The 17,347-nt window shown below is 38.6% G+C and overlaps 1 protein-coding gene across 1 annotated transcript; it reads left to right on the forward strand.

Moving 5' to 3' along the window:
* Positions 1 to 3,860: 3,860 nt before the first annotated feature.
* Positions 3,861 to 15,946, forward strand: LOC112459944. The gene is made up of 9 exons (XM_025024320.1): positions 3,861 to 4,105; positions 4,928 to 5,124; positions 7,119 to 7,256; positions 7,745 to 8,042; positions 11,754 to 12,002; positions 12,158 to 12,389; positions 12,653 to 12,892; positions 13,245 to 13,522; positions 14,542 to 15,946. The coding sequence occupies exons 1-9, from the start codon at positions 4,004 to 4,006 to the stop codon at positions 14,818 to 14,820; spliced, it is 2,013 nt and encodes a 670-aa protein (XP_024880088.1). The 5' UTR covers positions 3,861 to 4,003; the 3' UTR covers positions 14,821 to 15,946.
* Positions 15,947 to 17,347: the final 1,401 nt, after the last annotated feature.

Raw genomic sequence — 17,347 nt, forward strand, 5'->3', positions numbered from 1 at the left:
ACGGCGGTTTATGAAGACGAGATTTTATCGGAATTTAGGGTTTTAATGGGAATTACTTGCATTCCGCTGTAGCTAGTTATGCGGTAACCTACAAATTACTGCATAACTATTTCGAAACAAGTCGGACTATAATATCAGCAGTTGTCGAAAGGTGAAGTTTATAAATGTCAATTACTGAATTTTAATATTATCCGTAGCATAATATCAACGCAAGAGGCTTATTTGATTGGATCAACAGTCAAAATTATCGTTGTTAATTTTAGAGAGTTTAGAAATGTTTAAGAAAGTCTAAGCTGATTCAACGCTTAGCCTGGACAATTTCGTCAATGTGTACCATGATGTTTTATGGTTTGGATCCCGAATTTAAATTGTAGGCTAGCGACTATTAATAGTCGACGCTGTAAAATTCAACAACGGCGAACGAGGTCGCCTTTTCCCTTCGTCGCGAGACGAAGGCAGACTATGCTAGGCGATTGAAGCAGCCACGTCTCGGCAAATCGTATCGACGTAGTCATCTACTGGGAGATACGCTAATGGTCGATAATGGAACTGCCGTGGCACCGTCAAAATCAAATTATGCCACCCGGCAACTGCTTGTTGCTGGTGATCCACAAAACAATATGTGGCGGAAAATACGCGTTTTCTGGCGTCGCTGAATGCCAGATGGTGATGCGAGTCAACGAGAGCATTCCTTGTATTTTATATCAAAAAGAGTGTTATTATATTGTATATAAATACGCAATATTCTCCCTTCCTAAGCTTATAATTTTATCTATCTTATCTTATGCAGCTTATAATATTATCTATATTATCTATACAGCAAAATAGTTCTCCAACTCGCTTATAAAAAGATCGTGCGACAGTGTGTAAGTTTCTTACATTGAAAGTTTTAAGATTCAGATATTTGTTCAACCATTCACCTCGAAAATATCAAATTCCAAATGCATAAAATCGTAAGAATGTCCTTGCGCGTAAGAAATCCGGCCTATGTCTATTTCACTGAAACTGAAAGATTACTATCAACGTCACCGCAACCGCATACGAGTCGTTCAACATTCAAGCAGGACATGTGACCTTTTGCGTGTTCACGATGTCCTTGACTATCTAATTTAACTTATGTTACATGTCGATATTTATATGATATTACAATGCTAATGCTAATGACAGGTGACCTGAAGCGTACCGCTAAAGATAATATCGTTCACACTATACGTGCTTGATGTAAATACGAGATTTGCTTGGTATCGTTTCACACGATATGCAAGTCATGTTTCCGATGGAACTGTAGAATAAAATGACTGAAATAATGATCAAGCAGCATAAGCAACTTTGCAGCAGGCAAATATGTTTAAAAGAGATTTAGATAAATTATATTTATTATCGAAAAAATTATGTTTATTAAATTTATTCAGCTATTCGCATTAAAATCCTAACATCATGATACTTTAAAAATTATTACTCTCTACACTTACTTTTTTATTGGAATAAGTTCAGTTTTTTTTTTAAACACTTATTAAATTGTCCGAAGCATAAAATAGAAGTTTATGTAATTAATACAGTGTTGAGTATATTATAGTAATTAAGATAATGCTTAACTCTTTGAAGCATATATTTTTTCTTTCAGCGGACTTTTATGAAACTTAATGCTCAAGGGTTTTTTGGATCGCTAATTACGAATCTGGAGTCAGAATTACAAAATTGAAAATGGCAGATAAAATTCAAAATGGCGGATAAAATTACAAAAGCAATCAATTTCTATGCGCCATTAAATCCGCCATTTTGAATTTTGTAATTCTGCCCTCATATTTGTAATCAGCGACCTGAAAAACTCCTGAGTACCAAGTTTCTTGTAAATCGGATACATTTTTTGCAATTTGGATATTGATTCCGCCATTTTGGATTTCAAAATATTAATTTTGACTTTACATTCAAAATCAGCAATTTCAAAAACCCCCGAATACCTGGTTTCGGAATGTCATTTATAGGAAAAATTTTTTGACTGCAGAACATTTTTTACAGGAAGCAAACAATTTTTTTATTAAAACTTTAGCATTGAGCTGCCATCCTAAGTTAACTGTTGAGAATTTTCGAATTTCGACTTCAGATTTAGAATTAGCGACCCAAAAGACTCCTAGATATGGAGTAAAAATTTAATTCTGATATTGCAAAAATATTCAAATACTTAACAAGATATAATAATACATATATTTAGTAAAGAATGTAAGTTACAGAAGAAGATCTTAACTGGCCGACGGACGAACGAGAATAATTCTCTGGAGCCGTGCTCAATTCGCCGATCTTATTTTCAATTTTCGCTATCATTTAGCACGTCTCTCAAATCGAGGGTCATCTGTTGTTTGCAATTGCGTGATCTGTCGTTAATGTTTCGAAACTCAATTCAACGTCCAAACGTGAACGATCTTGTAAATATCTCGCGCTTGTAATATTTCACTTCTACAATATATACATTATTAATAAAATGATAATATAAGCTTATTGTTAGTAATTTGTTGAGTAACCTTTTCGTTTAATAATATATATACTGCAAACGTTTCGGTATGTTAGAGATAATTTTTGTTGAAACAATCCGGTGTAATACACCTTCACTTCTCTTTTAATCGTAATTTTAGTTTCTTTTGATCTTACAGATGCAGTCCAAATGTTAGGATCCAATAAATCTCATAAATTTTCTAGATTTAAATCTGGTGACTGTAGTAGATGTGTTACTTTTGAGCAATTATATAATAAATATTCTTACACTATTTGCGATTTATATTTTGGATCATTATCTTGATAAAGTTTGAAACTGTCTCGTTTATTCTTACTATATTAGCACTTTTTATTGTCTTTTAGAATAATTAAATATTTAATTTTATCCAAAATTCCATTGCGATGAAAATTAATTTGTCTGCTCTTGAAATACAACTCCAAGCCATTAAACTTCCGCCATCGTGTATCATGGTTACCCTCAAATTTTTTACGTTCTTTGTTTATTTTACGTCATGTTCATTTTCCGTCCATCCAAAAATGTTAAATTTACTCTCAGTATCATTCTACTCCATGTGTGCTCTTTAGAAATAAACTTCTTAGCAAAAATTAATCTTTTTTTTCCGATTCAACTTATTTATGAATGGCTTTTTACGAGCAATTCTATTGTTGTAATAAACTTTTTTCAACGCTCGGCGAACTGTATCAGTGTGTAACTTTTTGTCAGTCTCTTCATATAATTCTGTAGTCAACTTAATTCAGAATTTTCTCTTTTATTTTTCTAACAATTTTACTCCCATATAAGTCAAACAATTTTAGACGTTCTTTCTGAGGTATCGATTCAATACGATTATTTTTTCATAATGTGATACTCTTATTCAAATTTAATAATAAATTACCGATTTCTTAATACGATTTGTCTTTTTCGTAATAATAAATAACAAGCTGGCGTTTATAAAATAAACTATTTCTGCCTTGCATTTTCCATTCTCATCCTTAATTCGTGTGAATACTCAAATAAAACGTAATAAGTTACACATCTTGTGTTTATAAACAAGTATATAAAAAATTATCTAATCGATTTCTCAAGATCACTAAATGAGTATGAGTGAATATTTTTGCGACCCCAGAATTAAGCATTAGCTTATTTACCTACTATTTTTTTACATTAAAAACAACTATATTACTTAAATAAATCAAATTAATGTTTTCAAAAAGCTATATAATGAACGTTTTCAGTTACTAAAAAATTGTAAACTCCTTAATCCAACAAAAACTATTTAAAGAATGATAATTTAGATCACTATTTTTTTCATGATGTTCAAATATTAATGCAAATATATAACTGTATATGGCCTTTATATTTTTCAGTCAGAACCGCCATTATGACATTGCAAAAAAGAATCCGGAGACCCAACGAAGTCGACAAATTCACTTGAACTGGATTTTTCTCTTCGCTTAAGAAGAAATCCCGAACGAAAGGAAGAAAATAAAGCATACGGGAGGAAGAAGAGGAATGGGCCCTTGGGCCTTTGGCGTATTTCTCATCCTCGTATCAACTCTGGGTCTTCTCCTGAATGGCTACGTTCTCCTTGTCGTTCTCAGTCTTAATAAACAGGTGAATAACAACGACAAGATATCTATAACAACTACAAAATACTGTTTCTCCTACTTCTTTCTATTTCTCTACTATCATATGTTTTCTGATCGTGTCTTTGACGCTCTCTCCGTAAATCAGTCCATAGTTTACAATTAAATGCGACATGTTCTAAATATTTTCAAAAAAATCTGTCGCAAATTCGCACGATTTATTTGAGCAATTATCTCAATCACTCACGTCAAAGACTTCAACAGACCGCTTTTTCAAATGTCATAAAGCGTGAACTTTCCTGACATTCCTTTTTTTTTATTAAAGAGTTCGTGATGTTAACAGATATCCATTAAAAGCGTATCTGGGTTGTTTACTACAAGTTGCAAAAAGAGAAAGAAAAGAAAAAATAAACTCTTCGAAAAAGACGTATACACGCATAGTATGCTCGATTATTTACTCAAATTTATTTATCAGGATAAAGATGCAAATTATGATTTCGTTTTACAACAAACGGTAGCACGGATGCGCAAGGATTTACTTATTTCCCTCTACTCGTTTCCAACTTTCCGAGATACCGTCGAATACTCTCTTTCAAGCGCATAAAAGAGAGAGAGAGAGAGAGAGAGAGAGAGAGAGAGAGAGAGAGAGAGAGGTCTGAGAAAGGCAGAGAGAACAAAACTCTTAAATAATTCAGAATCTTAAATAATAAACCCGAGGTATGCAATCCCTTGCAGACCTGTTAAAAGTTTAAATTACAAAATTCCGCCGAGTATTGAGACTCGTGCCGCCGAAAGTCATGATAACGCAGAGCCGAATTGGGCGAATTAACAAATCACACAATGCCCGCAGACGCAGCAGCAGCAGACGTCGAATACTTTACTGCTGATCCACTTGGGCGCCGTGGAAGCAGCGGTGTGCCTGATACTGCTGATTTTCGCAACCGGCTCGTGGCCGGTCGCAGGTACGTGGTGCGTCCTTCACGGATTTCTACTGGCGTTGTTACACCCGGTTGCTCTGTGGACCGTCACCGGATTAAACTGCGACAGGTGAGTCTCACATCCTGTCTTCTTAGGCTACTGCGTTCGCTTTGGACGCTTCTGTGTTAAGAGCATTATTTTATCTTTATTGCTCATTAAATGTTAAGGCTCCTGGGTACTCGTCGCGGCCATGTTAGAATGTGACGTCAAAAGCAAGAAATGACACGTTGAAAATTCTTGCATGGTATTTCTAAATAAAAAGATTTTTTTTTAAATAACACTACAGATCACTTCAGCACATTTCAAAAATACTCCGAGTTGCATCCCTTTTCCCTTGACAGTTATTACTTAAACATCCGTAAAACGAATGTGATACGATGCAGGCTTATGCGCAGGCGCATGACTAGGTTTCGTATTACATTCATTTTACGGCTGTTTATTAACTGTCAAGGGAAAAGGACTTAACTTAAACTCGGAGTATTTTCGAAGTGTACTGAAGTGATCTGTAGTGTTATTTTAAGCAAATATCTTTTTATTTGGAAATAATATGCAAAAATTCCCAACGTGTCAATTCTCAACATTTCTCGCTTCTGACGTCACATCTCACGAGATGTCGGAAAAAAACCCAGGAGCCTTAAAGAAAAATAGAATGATACTTTCAGCACGAAAGAGTCTAACGTGAACGCAGTTCTAATATCATTATTTAATATTCGGATACGAAGACGTATTGAGCACGATTTGAAGACTTCTGGACGAATGAAGATCAGTATCGGCTTTCCGTTTAATTCGTTGCTCACACCGAAGCGTACAACACAGCTGACTATGCAATAAATGGTAATCGATACATCAGGACTTGTAAATGCATGAAATGCATGCAAAGGATGTCTGTTAATCATTATGCTCCGGTCAATCGCGCGTAATATCACGTTTTATACAATGCGCATTTGAAATAGTTGCTTTCGAACGTGATGTTTCCGATCGAAATACTTAGCATCACCATTATTCTCGCGATACCACTTAGGTATTGGTAATTACTCCTAAAGAATTTTTTATATTATTGAAAATATAGACAACATGCACATTTCAAATTACGGTGCGTCCAATATAAAATACCATTAAACAGAATTGCCGAGGAAAGGAAGAACGTCATTGTTGCTTGAGTAAACTGAGAATGAAGAGTCTGAGAGACTCGAAAAGGAGTTCCTCCTACGGAAAATCTTTCGATAAAAATCTCGATAGATGGCGAGCAATATGAACGAGGCATCGGTTTCATCCGATACAAAAGACAACGAGATATCCAATGTAGGATGTCAAATAAGAATTTCACAGGTTCAAACAGTATCACCATAGCTGTCAGATGATATGATACGCTCGTTCGATACAGTCTGTATTTCAGAATCGCCTAGTTGTTCCGTTTCTACTTGTTGCTTATCCTCTCGCCGCAAACTCGTATTAACTGTCACGCAATTTTTGAAATACACGGCGAATCTAGATTGCGTCGAATAATTTTACCCGATAATTTTATTTGATGTAAATATTGTACTCGAGTACATCGTTTGAGAGAGCGGTTTTTGAAAATTCTGTTGAGATTTCGTATTCTTCCTTCTGTACGCGAATCTCCGTGAATTTCATCGCATTGCGCGAAACCTTTTAAGAAAATAGTGAAAATACGGAAGACACACCCGAGAATGTAGAAAACTTCTTTCCTTCTTCTCCTCCACAAAAGGCACTGCCAGGCCCTGTGGATCGATCAACCACAGAATATTTTATTCAGCGATTTAAAGAGATTTAACTTCCTCGAGGATCACATCCGGATTTCCTCGGCCCGGAAAGCATTGCATTTTTGTCAGTTTTTTTCATCTAGCGCTGACGTGATACACATCTCGCATGTATCGCCGAACATATCATTTAACCCGATTAAGTGACAAGCCGGAACTAATGAGTCCGTTCGTGAAATCGTTAGAGTTAAACGCTCGGCCGTGGGTGAAACTCATCCCGCGCCAGCATATTAAATTGTGTCTCGCAGATTTCCATCAACCATGCCTCGCTATTACTCTGTGCAGGTATTACGCGATCGCCGCACCGCTGCACTACGCCGCCTTGGTCTCTCCGCGCCGCGTGATCGTCGGGTTGGCTGCCTCTTGGACGGGCGCTCTACTCCTGTGCTTGCCGCCGTTCTCGGGTCTAGTGCCACCTTATAAGTTTGTATATACGTGTTACCATTAATGTACCATTAACCACCACACCAACACCGATGAATCGACCGTCGCATTCCGTAACTTTGCTCGCACGTTCTACAACATTGCCTCGCAATTGCTGCATTTCCTCGCACAATGAACGAGATTCGATTTACTCTGTGTTCTGTCTCTTTGTCAAAGTAAGTTGTTTCGCGTTGCATAAAGGCACGCGATCTGCGAGACAATTTCCGCGCTAGCTTCTCGCAAAGCGCGCCTGAAAGAATTCTCATTCCGAGCGAAGCTTTTGTCGGCGGTGAGTTAGTTAAGTTAAAGAGAACGAATTGTAACAATACGACTGCGAACTGTTTCAATGAACCCTTGTCTTGTTTTATTTACTTTCAATCGTACGCTTAATACGAACGCAAAATCGCCACGTGTCACAACGAGATCACGCTCATTAAATCGATTCTTTCTTTTTCTCTCTTTTCCAATATCCTATCTATATCGATCAGGTATAGCCCAGGGTTGGGTTGCTGCGCCCCGGATTTCGGGAACGGATCCGCCGCGGCGCTCTACGGTGCCGTTTACGCCATCCTGGGCCTGGGACTGCCGGCCGTTCTCGTGACGGTCTGCAATTTACGCGTGCTGGGTATAGCGCGGTACCATCGGCACCGTATCGCCAGCGCGATCTACGAGGTCACTCTAAGCGCCCAGGTGACCATCACCCATCAGCGAAATCCATTTTTTGTGCCAACTGTCACCGCACCCTCCGCCGGCGGGCCGCCGCGTTTTCACAGTGCTGCCAGCACGGTTCGTACAAACGTTTTTGTATAGAATTTACAAAATCGCAACACTAAACACGGCAAACTGACCAACTCTTTCAGGATGGGTGACCCCTATAAGGACCAGACCTTTTATTTCAGAAACTATTAATCTGATTTTGGTAAATATTTAAGTATTAGGGAATAAATAAACAGCTATACGAATCAGGCGCGGTACGTGGTGCGCAAGTAAAGAAATTAATAGTTACAGAAGTATTACGTCCAGTTGACTCCACAATTTCTTTCTTTCGAGGAATCACTCATTTTATCACACGAAATAGACGGAAACCATAAAATAGCGGTTATCAATTGACGAAGCGGATGCACTCCAACTGTCATCGCTCATTAAAGAGTAAAATAACGAAACCTTCCAGAAGATTCGAGCCTAATAAAATAGGCAAATTATAGACTTGTTTGTTGCATTCCATGAAATTCCACGAAATAAAGCACGAAATTTCAATTATCTCGAAATTTCGTGGCATAGGTCGCAATAAATTAAAAATGCCATAAGGATCTAGGTGACCTTTCGGGTCACGGGCGAATTGATCTTACGCTTTTCCGTGAAACGCGGATTTGACCTAAGACCCACGCCTCGCGGCGATTAATAAAGTTAAGCTTCTGGAAGGGACTGTCAAAGGGCAAGGTGATAACGTACTCGCCAATGAATAACTGCTAATTAGAAATTGCTCATAGGCAATGACGATTTTTGGGGAAACTCGCCAGGGGATAAGCGGAAAATCAAAACCTACGTCGCGATCGGAAGAGAACTCCACCAATTAGATTAAAAAGTAATCCCGCCTCTTTAATTTTGTATAAAAATTTCGACTTTGCGCACTTGGAGTCACTTCTGATCCAGCTCAAAACAGTCTACCTTTGAAGCCGTATTTATCAATCAATTCATCAGTCAGCCGTACTCCTCACTTAAACTAAAAGAACAGATTTCTGTTGCGTCGCGACTTAAGAATCGCGAGTCAATTCTGTGCGCGCTAAGTGCCACGAATCACCCCTCACTATTACCTCTCTAAATCGCACAAGGTCCGATCTCCGGTAATAGGGATATTATATCCTTGACCGAAAACAGGACCGCGAACGCACGAAACTCTCAGTAGTTCTGGACGTTGATCCACGACTGGAGTTTTCCCGAAAAGTGCATTCGACTCGAGGCACGCGCCCTTCTAGCGTGAACCCGAAATAACATAAGATTTCGTTATGTCTTCTCATACCCCCTCCCTTGGATGGCCTTTCGCTATCCTTCAAACCAATATTCGTAAATTCCGGGATTCTAACGTAACAGAAGTAACGAATTACATTGTATATAATATACATATACATAATATTCTAACTTAATAAACTGCGCGCCGATTTATTTATCGGACTTGAAACACAACTATCGTTGGAACATTAATACGCTTTCCTCCCCGGAATTAAATCAACGCAATTTAATTATTTAAAAAAACTGTAAAGAATTTATTGCGAGAAATATTACTTCAGCCAGGATTAAAACCTGAAACCTCCCTCATTCCGTGAAGGGCGTCGTACCAATTCGACTACCAAGGCATGTGGTAATATTTATCGCAATAACCGGTTAATAATAGTTAAAAACGCATGTTTCAGCCTGCGTATAGCTGACCGCGCCTGACTCGTATAGCTGTTTATTAATTTGTCGACATTTTTACGAGTCTAATGACATATTTAAGTATTAGGGATTTTCGTAAACGGATTGATCAACTGTAAGTGCTTCCTATTTAAAAATTATTATAGCCTCAACATTTTCGCATAAGAAGTTTCGTCTTAAAATGTTCTACAGAATCTATTAGTAAAACGATGTCTAGTTATTTTAGGACACCCTGTATATAAGCATTCTATTTAAATAATTTAATTTATTTATGCAAAAAAATAATAATTAAATACTAATTTAATTTATGCGAAAAATATTATCTCAGCCAGGGTTACATTTTTTTAAGGTGGTCCTTTCGTGAGAACAAGTATTAGATAGGTACCTAAATTTGATATATGTTAAATATACAGTAATAAGGGGCATGTGTACGAAAAATTAAGTAAGGTTACCGACACTTTACAAGAAATAAGTCATTCTAAGGCTGGATTCGGGGAGCGCGCTATTAGCGCTATTTGCTTGTTCTATCCTTGTTTTACACCTGATGAGCGATAAAGACAGAATGATGCAATAGCGCTAATAGCGCGCTCTTCGAATGCAGCCTAAATGTGCGTTCGCGGAGCGTGCCATTGTCATTCTATCCTTGTTTACATCTAATGAACGAGAAAGATAGAATGATGCAAATCGCCACGTCCGAGGTTTTCAACGAATAATACATGTACTTAGCGATCAGATGAATACATTATTCATGTCTTAAAATATTCCCTGAAGTTTCCGGATTTCGTATATACCTTGAAAATAAGGGCTTGCCGAATGTTTTGCTCTGATATATGAGGTTAAATAAGTAGTGGTCCAATCGCATATTGCTTTACTCGTACTGTCATGCCTGACCTAACCTAAATCGAGTCCAACCGCACTACTATTGTGATATTTTTTTAATTAGTAAATAATTAAATACGATTAAATCGTGCGTGTAAAATCATATTATATTATTATAATTATTGGGATGTTGTGTAATGTTTGTCAATATGTTTGTTTTCAATTACCTCATGACGGACTGTTACTTGACTAGCTGGGTCCGCGAAAGGACCACCTTAAGTAGACTTAAATTTTTAAATAATGCAATTTACGTGAAACTCACTTTATATAGGTTAATTCTTTTAACGAGCCGAGGTTAGAATCGAAGACCTCAAAAACCTATATAAAATGAGAGTTTCATATAAATTACATTATTTAAAAATTTAAGCACGCCATATTGATTTTGTGGTGCAAAGGCACCACGATCGCCAGAATAGAAAAACCATTTTGCCATTAATTCATGTCATTAACTCGAATATACATATAACAAGTTAAACGTATTTCGTTCTGAATAGATCTGTTATTTCGAATTTTGTAATTTTAAGGTTATATTCTAATTTTAAAAACTCAAAAATTTATATAAAGTAAGTTTCACGCAAATTGCGTCACTATTTGAATATTAATTAGGTCCGCCTTATTAGATGTTAAAAGTTTAAAATTGTGAGACCACAATCGTAAAGACCTCGGTAAACTTTAAGAAAACTATAGTTTTGATATTTTATTCTCGTTAGAAAGCCCCTGTCATGAAAGGATGAAAAAAATCACACTCTATTTCAGCGTACCAAAACGTCTTCACGATTCCGCGGTCAAAACCAATTCTTCCTTAACAAGAATATAAGCAACTTAGCTTTTGTCGAGTCACTTAATTTAAGCTAATAAGGCTAATAAAAAGCACCCGTAGTTAAAGACTAATCTATAATTTAATTTTCTTGCCCGGAGTTAGCAAGTCAAATCAATAGACGCCACGCTGGGAGGCATCGGCGAAGTGCATACGTACCGAAACTTCCTCTCGCTCGCAGCGTCTCGTGATTATATGGACCACCGTTTAATTTCTATTCGAGGACCCGTTCCAGCAATTTTCGAATATAATTAGTTGAACTTTGATATATTGGCAGATGTATCCGTCCGCGCGCGTTTATCGCTAAATGGAGATAAATAGCCTCGCGCTGCGATCATCAAACGGCCGCTGTCGATTCTCGTATCAGTTTCGCAAACGAAACTTTTCAGGTGATGCAACTGGTCGGCTCTCTGTATCTGCTCTACTTTCCGTATTGCGGACTCATCCTCTGGGAAGCTTGCGACGCCGGTAATCAGCACCGTCTTCACGCGCATCCTAAGCTCGCCTCTTTAGCATCGCTCCTCCTCGCGTGCTCGCCACCCATCAACGGCTTGCTCTACGGCTTGAAATCGCAGACCCTGCGACGATCCGTGCAGAACTACTGGCGGAAAAAGGCAACTAAGTCGGAATTGCAGCAGGTACGAAACGCGAGAAAAGTGAATGCTCGTGAAAAGACGCTCGAGCGCCGAGCGAAGGACAATACTAATTTTTGCAGTTTACGGTTATTATTGCTATGTCCAATTACGTTCGTATATGGTAGCGTATGGGAGCAACTGTGTAAATCGTGTTCCAGGAGATTCAGGCGAGAACGCCGAGCGTCGCGGGCTCGAGAAGACCTTCCGGCAGCGGAAACGCTTCCTTCTTCCCATTCCCGCCTCTACAACGGAGGCTAAGCGAGGCGTTATTGGCCCTCGGCTCGTGCAGGACCGGGGGTAGTTTCAAAAGCAATAATCTGGGGTTCCAGCGTGGCAGATTGCAACCCGCCGCCTCGTGTAATACTCTCAGAGTGCCGACCGCTGAATCAGGTACGCGATCCTTGCCCGCTGATACCATTTTATCGAGATACAACCCGTGCTTCCGTCATATTCAAATAGTTCTTAACTCGTCATAATTCGCAACCGAGAACCGACAGTTCCCTTACACTTTAACGCGAATATATCTTTATGAAAAAGAAAAAAGATTTCTAGTAAAATGAATCGAAAGATCCTTGACGGATAAACTCTTTGATAATGGATAAACGTTCCGACACTGATATGAGCGTCATGTCCTTTCATCATGGCGCGCGAAGGTGAGCCGAGCAAATTGGTGAGGGCGAGCGCGAGTGCCGCCAGTCTGATGGGTCCCCATTATCGGAGCGACTTTATCGGGGCGGATTCGGGCGCGGAATGCTCCATAGCTATGTGCGAGACCCCGAGGAGAAGCCCGAGGATCCTCATAACGCGCGCGTACAGCGAGGAGAGCCAAGACGGAGGCAGCCCCCTTCTGAGAAAACCCCTCAATTCCAATACTAATCCACCGCCGTGCGAAAGTACGTCGCATGCTAACATTTGTAGATAGTGTTTGCTTCAATCGCATTTGCAATTCTAAAATAAAATCGCGACTTATAAAAATTATCACGCCTCTTGTTCCAGTTTCTCCGACGCGGATATTTTTTTTTTTTTCCCTTTCTTCGAAAATCTCGCAGTCTTGCATAATATTATTCTCTCTATAAGCAAGAAAAAATCAAGTAAGTTTTCAACGTAACGTCGCTGAACATGTTCGCCATTAGTTTCATATGGAGATTTGCAAATGAATGGATCGTCCAAGTAACTGAGTTACTTCTAACTGGATTAGCGTCTGACCTTATTTAAGAGAGCTCTCGTTTTATCGCGCGTGCATAGAACGCCGATGGCGACACTGCAGCACCGGAAGTGAGAGCAGCACGGGAAGCAGCGACGCAAGCGTATGGACCACCGGCGTGACACCGAAGTACGGCAAGGGTAACGCGAAGAACTCGGACGGCTGGTCGTCACATACGCGCCACGTACGTGGCAAAAATCTAGAAGAAGGCGCCCTGTCAACCGCGATCAGGCCGAACAATAACAGCGAGAGCAGCGATACCACGGACACGACTACAGCCACGACAACAACTACTACGCTGCTTAAATCTCTCGCCATGGTAAGTGATAAAGTAAATTCGAAATTTTATACAATTGCACAATTATCTTAAATAATTATATAAATATTTAAAAAAAAATGAACGCGTGGTCGCCACGCGCGTTAAAAGTGAAACTTCTGAAGGCAAGGCTTTGCCATAACTTTTCTGAAATTAATACAAAAACAATGGAACGGAATTAGTCACTCCAAGCCGCCCGCAACTCGAAAATATAGTGTTACACGCAGTTCTTACTATATCCGTCTCGCCAGTGCCGTACGCCTGATCGAATTTTTGTGACGCGTTTTTGAGTTGCAAAATCGAATTTACTTACCGATCCAAAAGGAGTTTAACTTTGTACGCCTGTTGGTCGAATTTTCGTGACACTATTTCGTGACGTTTTTTCGTGTCGCACAATCGAACTTACTACCGTACCAAAGAAATTTCATTTCGTACGCCTATTGGTCGAATTTTCGTTACACTTTTCGTGTCGCATAATCGAACTTACTACCATGCCAGAAGAAGAATTGTCTTGCCAACGCCGTACGCCTATTGGTCAAATTTTCGTTACACTTTTCGTGTCGCACAATCGAACTTACTACTGTACTGAAGAAGTTTAATTTCGTACGCCTATTGGTCGAATTTTCGTTACACTTTCCGTGTCGCACAATCGAACTTACTACCATACCAAAGAAGTTTCATTTCGTACGCCTATTGGTCGAATTTTCGTTACACTTTTCGTGTCACACAATCGAACTTACTACCGTACCAAAGAAGTTTCACTTCCGTTACACTTTTTCGTGTCGCGAATCGAACTCACTACCGTGCCTAAAGAAGTTTCACTTCAAAAATAATTTATATATTTTTTTTGACTCAACAAAGTCAAATAGTCTTTTAAGGATTATCGACACGTAACGACAGTTTTAATAGCGATCGTAATGAAAGAGTCAAATAATTATCTTTTTGTATATAATCTCTTCAGTATATAATTCAATTCACACAATTCAATTCTACTTTAAACACAATTAATTACTCGAATGTAGGAGACTGGCGAACAGAATGAAAAAGAGAAGGAGAGGGTGAATGGTAACATGAAGAAAAAAGAGTTCAGCGAGAGCGAAAGCAGTTGGAGTAGCGTCGAAGAAATCGAAACCAAGGCAGAGAGGAACGACGAAGACGACAATCTTGAGAGATCGAAGGAGGGTCCGCAAACGAGACCACCGAGGCGAAAGTTGAAAAGCAGCAATCGCGAACCCGAAGTTTCCGCGGAGGATCATGAAGAGGCTGCGCAGCTGAGGCCACTTCTAACTCCCTCTTCTTAAGCCTACCCTCTTAAATGTATTTTCCTTTGAATAATCCGTTCGTGTATGCGTGTGGTGTGCGCGTGTATGTGAATATATGTATGTGTGCATGTGTGTTGCGAACAAAATAAAATTTCACCGCGTGTATTTAAGCGACACTGATACACATGGCGTTCACAGGAAGTTTCTAAATAAATGAACATACAATCGCGTGACACGTTTATTTCGTGAATTTACAAGAATAAAGTTAGCCGGTGAAGAGTTGCGGTAAAGAGCTACTTTTATAACTTGCATTTACAATATTCGTGTTTGCGACACGAGAGCGAGGAGAAGGTATTCGACAAATAATTTGTCCAAAAATGTACGTTTCGTAGGCTGATCTCTTACGTGTCTTAACGCACTGTAAAAAGTTTGAAGGAAATATGGATTTGTTCTTTGCAGATCCTTACATTCGACATTAATATATATACATCGACATATCCTGAAATTATATTTTTGTACTTTCACTCTGCGACGTTATGTGACGCGACAATGACGTGAGACCATCTTTTGCAACAAAAACCGAAGAACTGATTAATACACCGTTGGCAAACTCGTTTTCGAGAAATTTGTTCGCTCGTCCTGAAGAATTAATCAATGATCGTTTCCGATCAAATACCGATAAAAAGTTTGCGTCAGCGATGAATTCGCGAAAACTCGTTATCTACGAAAGTTCCGGTCCAATTTATCTTTAATTTTCCGAAGCAAGTCATACAGACTCGCAGTGGAGAGTGGAGAACAACGGATGGAAGTCGGACACCCGAGAAAGTTCTTTTGACAGAAAGTGGCAACAACGTCAGAATCAAAGATGTGAATTCCGAGGAATGTTCGAACGGTAAGTTTATCGAGCGCCGAGTTACGCTATTTAGGAAAGAAAAATAAATTAAAAAATGTTTGTGTCTTTTGTAAATGTCAAGTTTCGCTCGATAGTTACAATCGTAGACGTAAATTCCACAACTGTTTTGTGACTGACGTCTACGCGATAATTATTTTTATTAGCAATGTAGATAAAGCTAAAATTAACCGATAGTGTAAGTAGCCATTGGAATTGATCCAAAAAAACTGCTTAGAGCATATGTGTGCGTACAATTCTATGTATACAAATATCTTCGACGTTTTCTCTGGACGTTTGATGACGTGACAAGAACATTTTCGTTCAGGCGAGAGATTGTTATAAACGTGCAAGAGTCGGTGCGTATTCGCGTATTTTGTTTACAATTGATACCTACAAGCTAGATCTCTCATTCCAATCGTATATATTTAATTTATACATGATTCCACCGATATATAATATTTAGGGATAATATTAATATACATTAATATAGATAATTTATATTACATTATATATACAGGGTGTCACCTAATTCGCGCCCACTATTTACACAGCGATATTTTTTATCAAAAATTGAGTTGAAAAGTCCTGAGCCATTTTTTTCTATAATGCTCAGTAAAACAGTAATTATTAAGTAAAGTCAATCCAATCAGCACTGTCTTTTAGCCGGGCTTACGTCAGTGAGCCGCGCGCCTGGTAGTGTGCGCTCACTCATACTATCTACTCAGGCGCGCGGGTCACTGACGTACGGGTACGACCGGCTAAAGGACGGCACTGATTGTGAGTGGATTGCCTTTACTCAATAATTACTGCTTTACTATTAAGCATTATAGGGAAAAAATGGTTCAGGACTTTTCGACTAAATTTTTGATAAAGAATATCACTGTGTAAATAGTGGGCGCGAATTAGGTGACACTCTGTACATATAAGTTGATGGCTGTAATGAAGAATTAATAAAGAGCGCACGCTTAACATGGCGTGAATACGGATCACCTTCTGATCGCGGTGTCTACTTAATTTACATAATATTGTTGCTAAATATATACAGTGTTATAGCAACTGCACTTTATTACGTACGCACGAGACTCGATCATTTCCACGCGTATGTTACGACGTCCATACAATCTCGAATTTGCTAGAATTGCAAATCTTTATATACGAGCAGCCGAGCTGCTTGCTGATCCAAGATCGACAGTTAAATTCGCGGCTTGGATATACCGTTTATGAATTACCGTTTTATCGTTGTCAATGATAAAATTTCAGGAACTTTGTCGGGTGTGAATGTTGTATCGATGTTAACATTACAAAAAGTTGCGACATAAACGATGTCTGAGTGTATAAAAAGTTAATGCAAATAAAAAGAATAATTGGAAGTTGTCGAATTCGTAATTTTACTGAATCTTATATGACGTTTGCTTCACCTTTGCAGAAGAATAAATGACATGATTATATTTCTTTCTAATACATGCGTTCGTAACAATGTACGACCCGTAACACGAAAAAAAATGATTTGTTTTGTTTAATTCAGTAAATCTGTAGCTTATTGGAAAAAATTAAACGTTATAAATAAGCAGATTTGTTAAGGAGTCATGCCTAGTTAGAAGTGCATGATTTTCGGGGATTTTTATAAGAAAGTTAATTTATTTTTTCTTACAACAAAAAGTTGACATCAAAAGT

This window comes from Temnothorax curvispinosus, unplaced genomic scaffold (genome assembly GCF_003070985.1).
Source record: "Temnothorax curvispinosus isolate PA1 unplaced genomic scaffold, ASM307098v1 QBEX01010257.1, whole genome shotgun sequence".
In the NCBI taxonomy this organism is placed as follows: Eukaryota; Metazoa; Arthropoda; class Insecta; order Hymenoptera; family Formicidae; genus Temnothorax; species Temnothorax curvispinosus.

Coding starts and splice junctions, on each gene's coding strand:
- LOC112459944 (XM_025024320.1), top strand. CDS start 4,004: ATGGGCCCTTGGGCCTTTGGCGTATTTCTCATCCTCGTATCAACTCTG. Junction 4,106..4,927: donor TTCTCAGTCTTAATAAACAG/GTGAATAACAAC, acceptor CAATGCCCGCAG/ACGCAGCAGCAGCAGACGTC. Junction 5,125..7,118: donor ACCGGATTAAACTGCGACAG/GTGAGTCTCACA, acceptor TACTCTGTGCAG/GTATTACGCGATCGCCGCAC.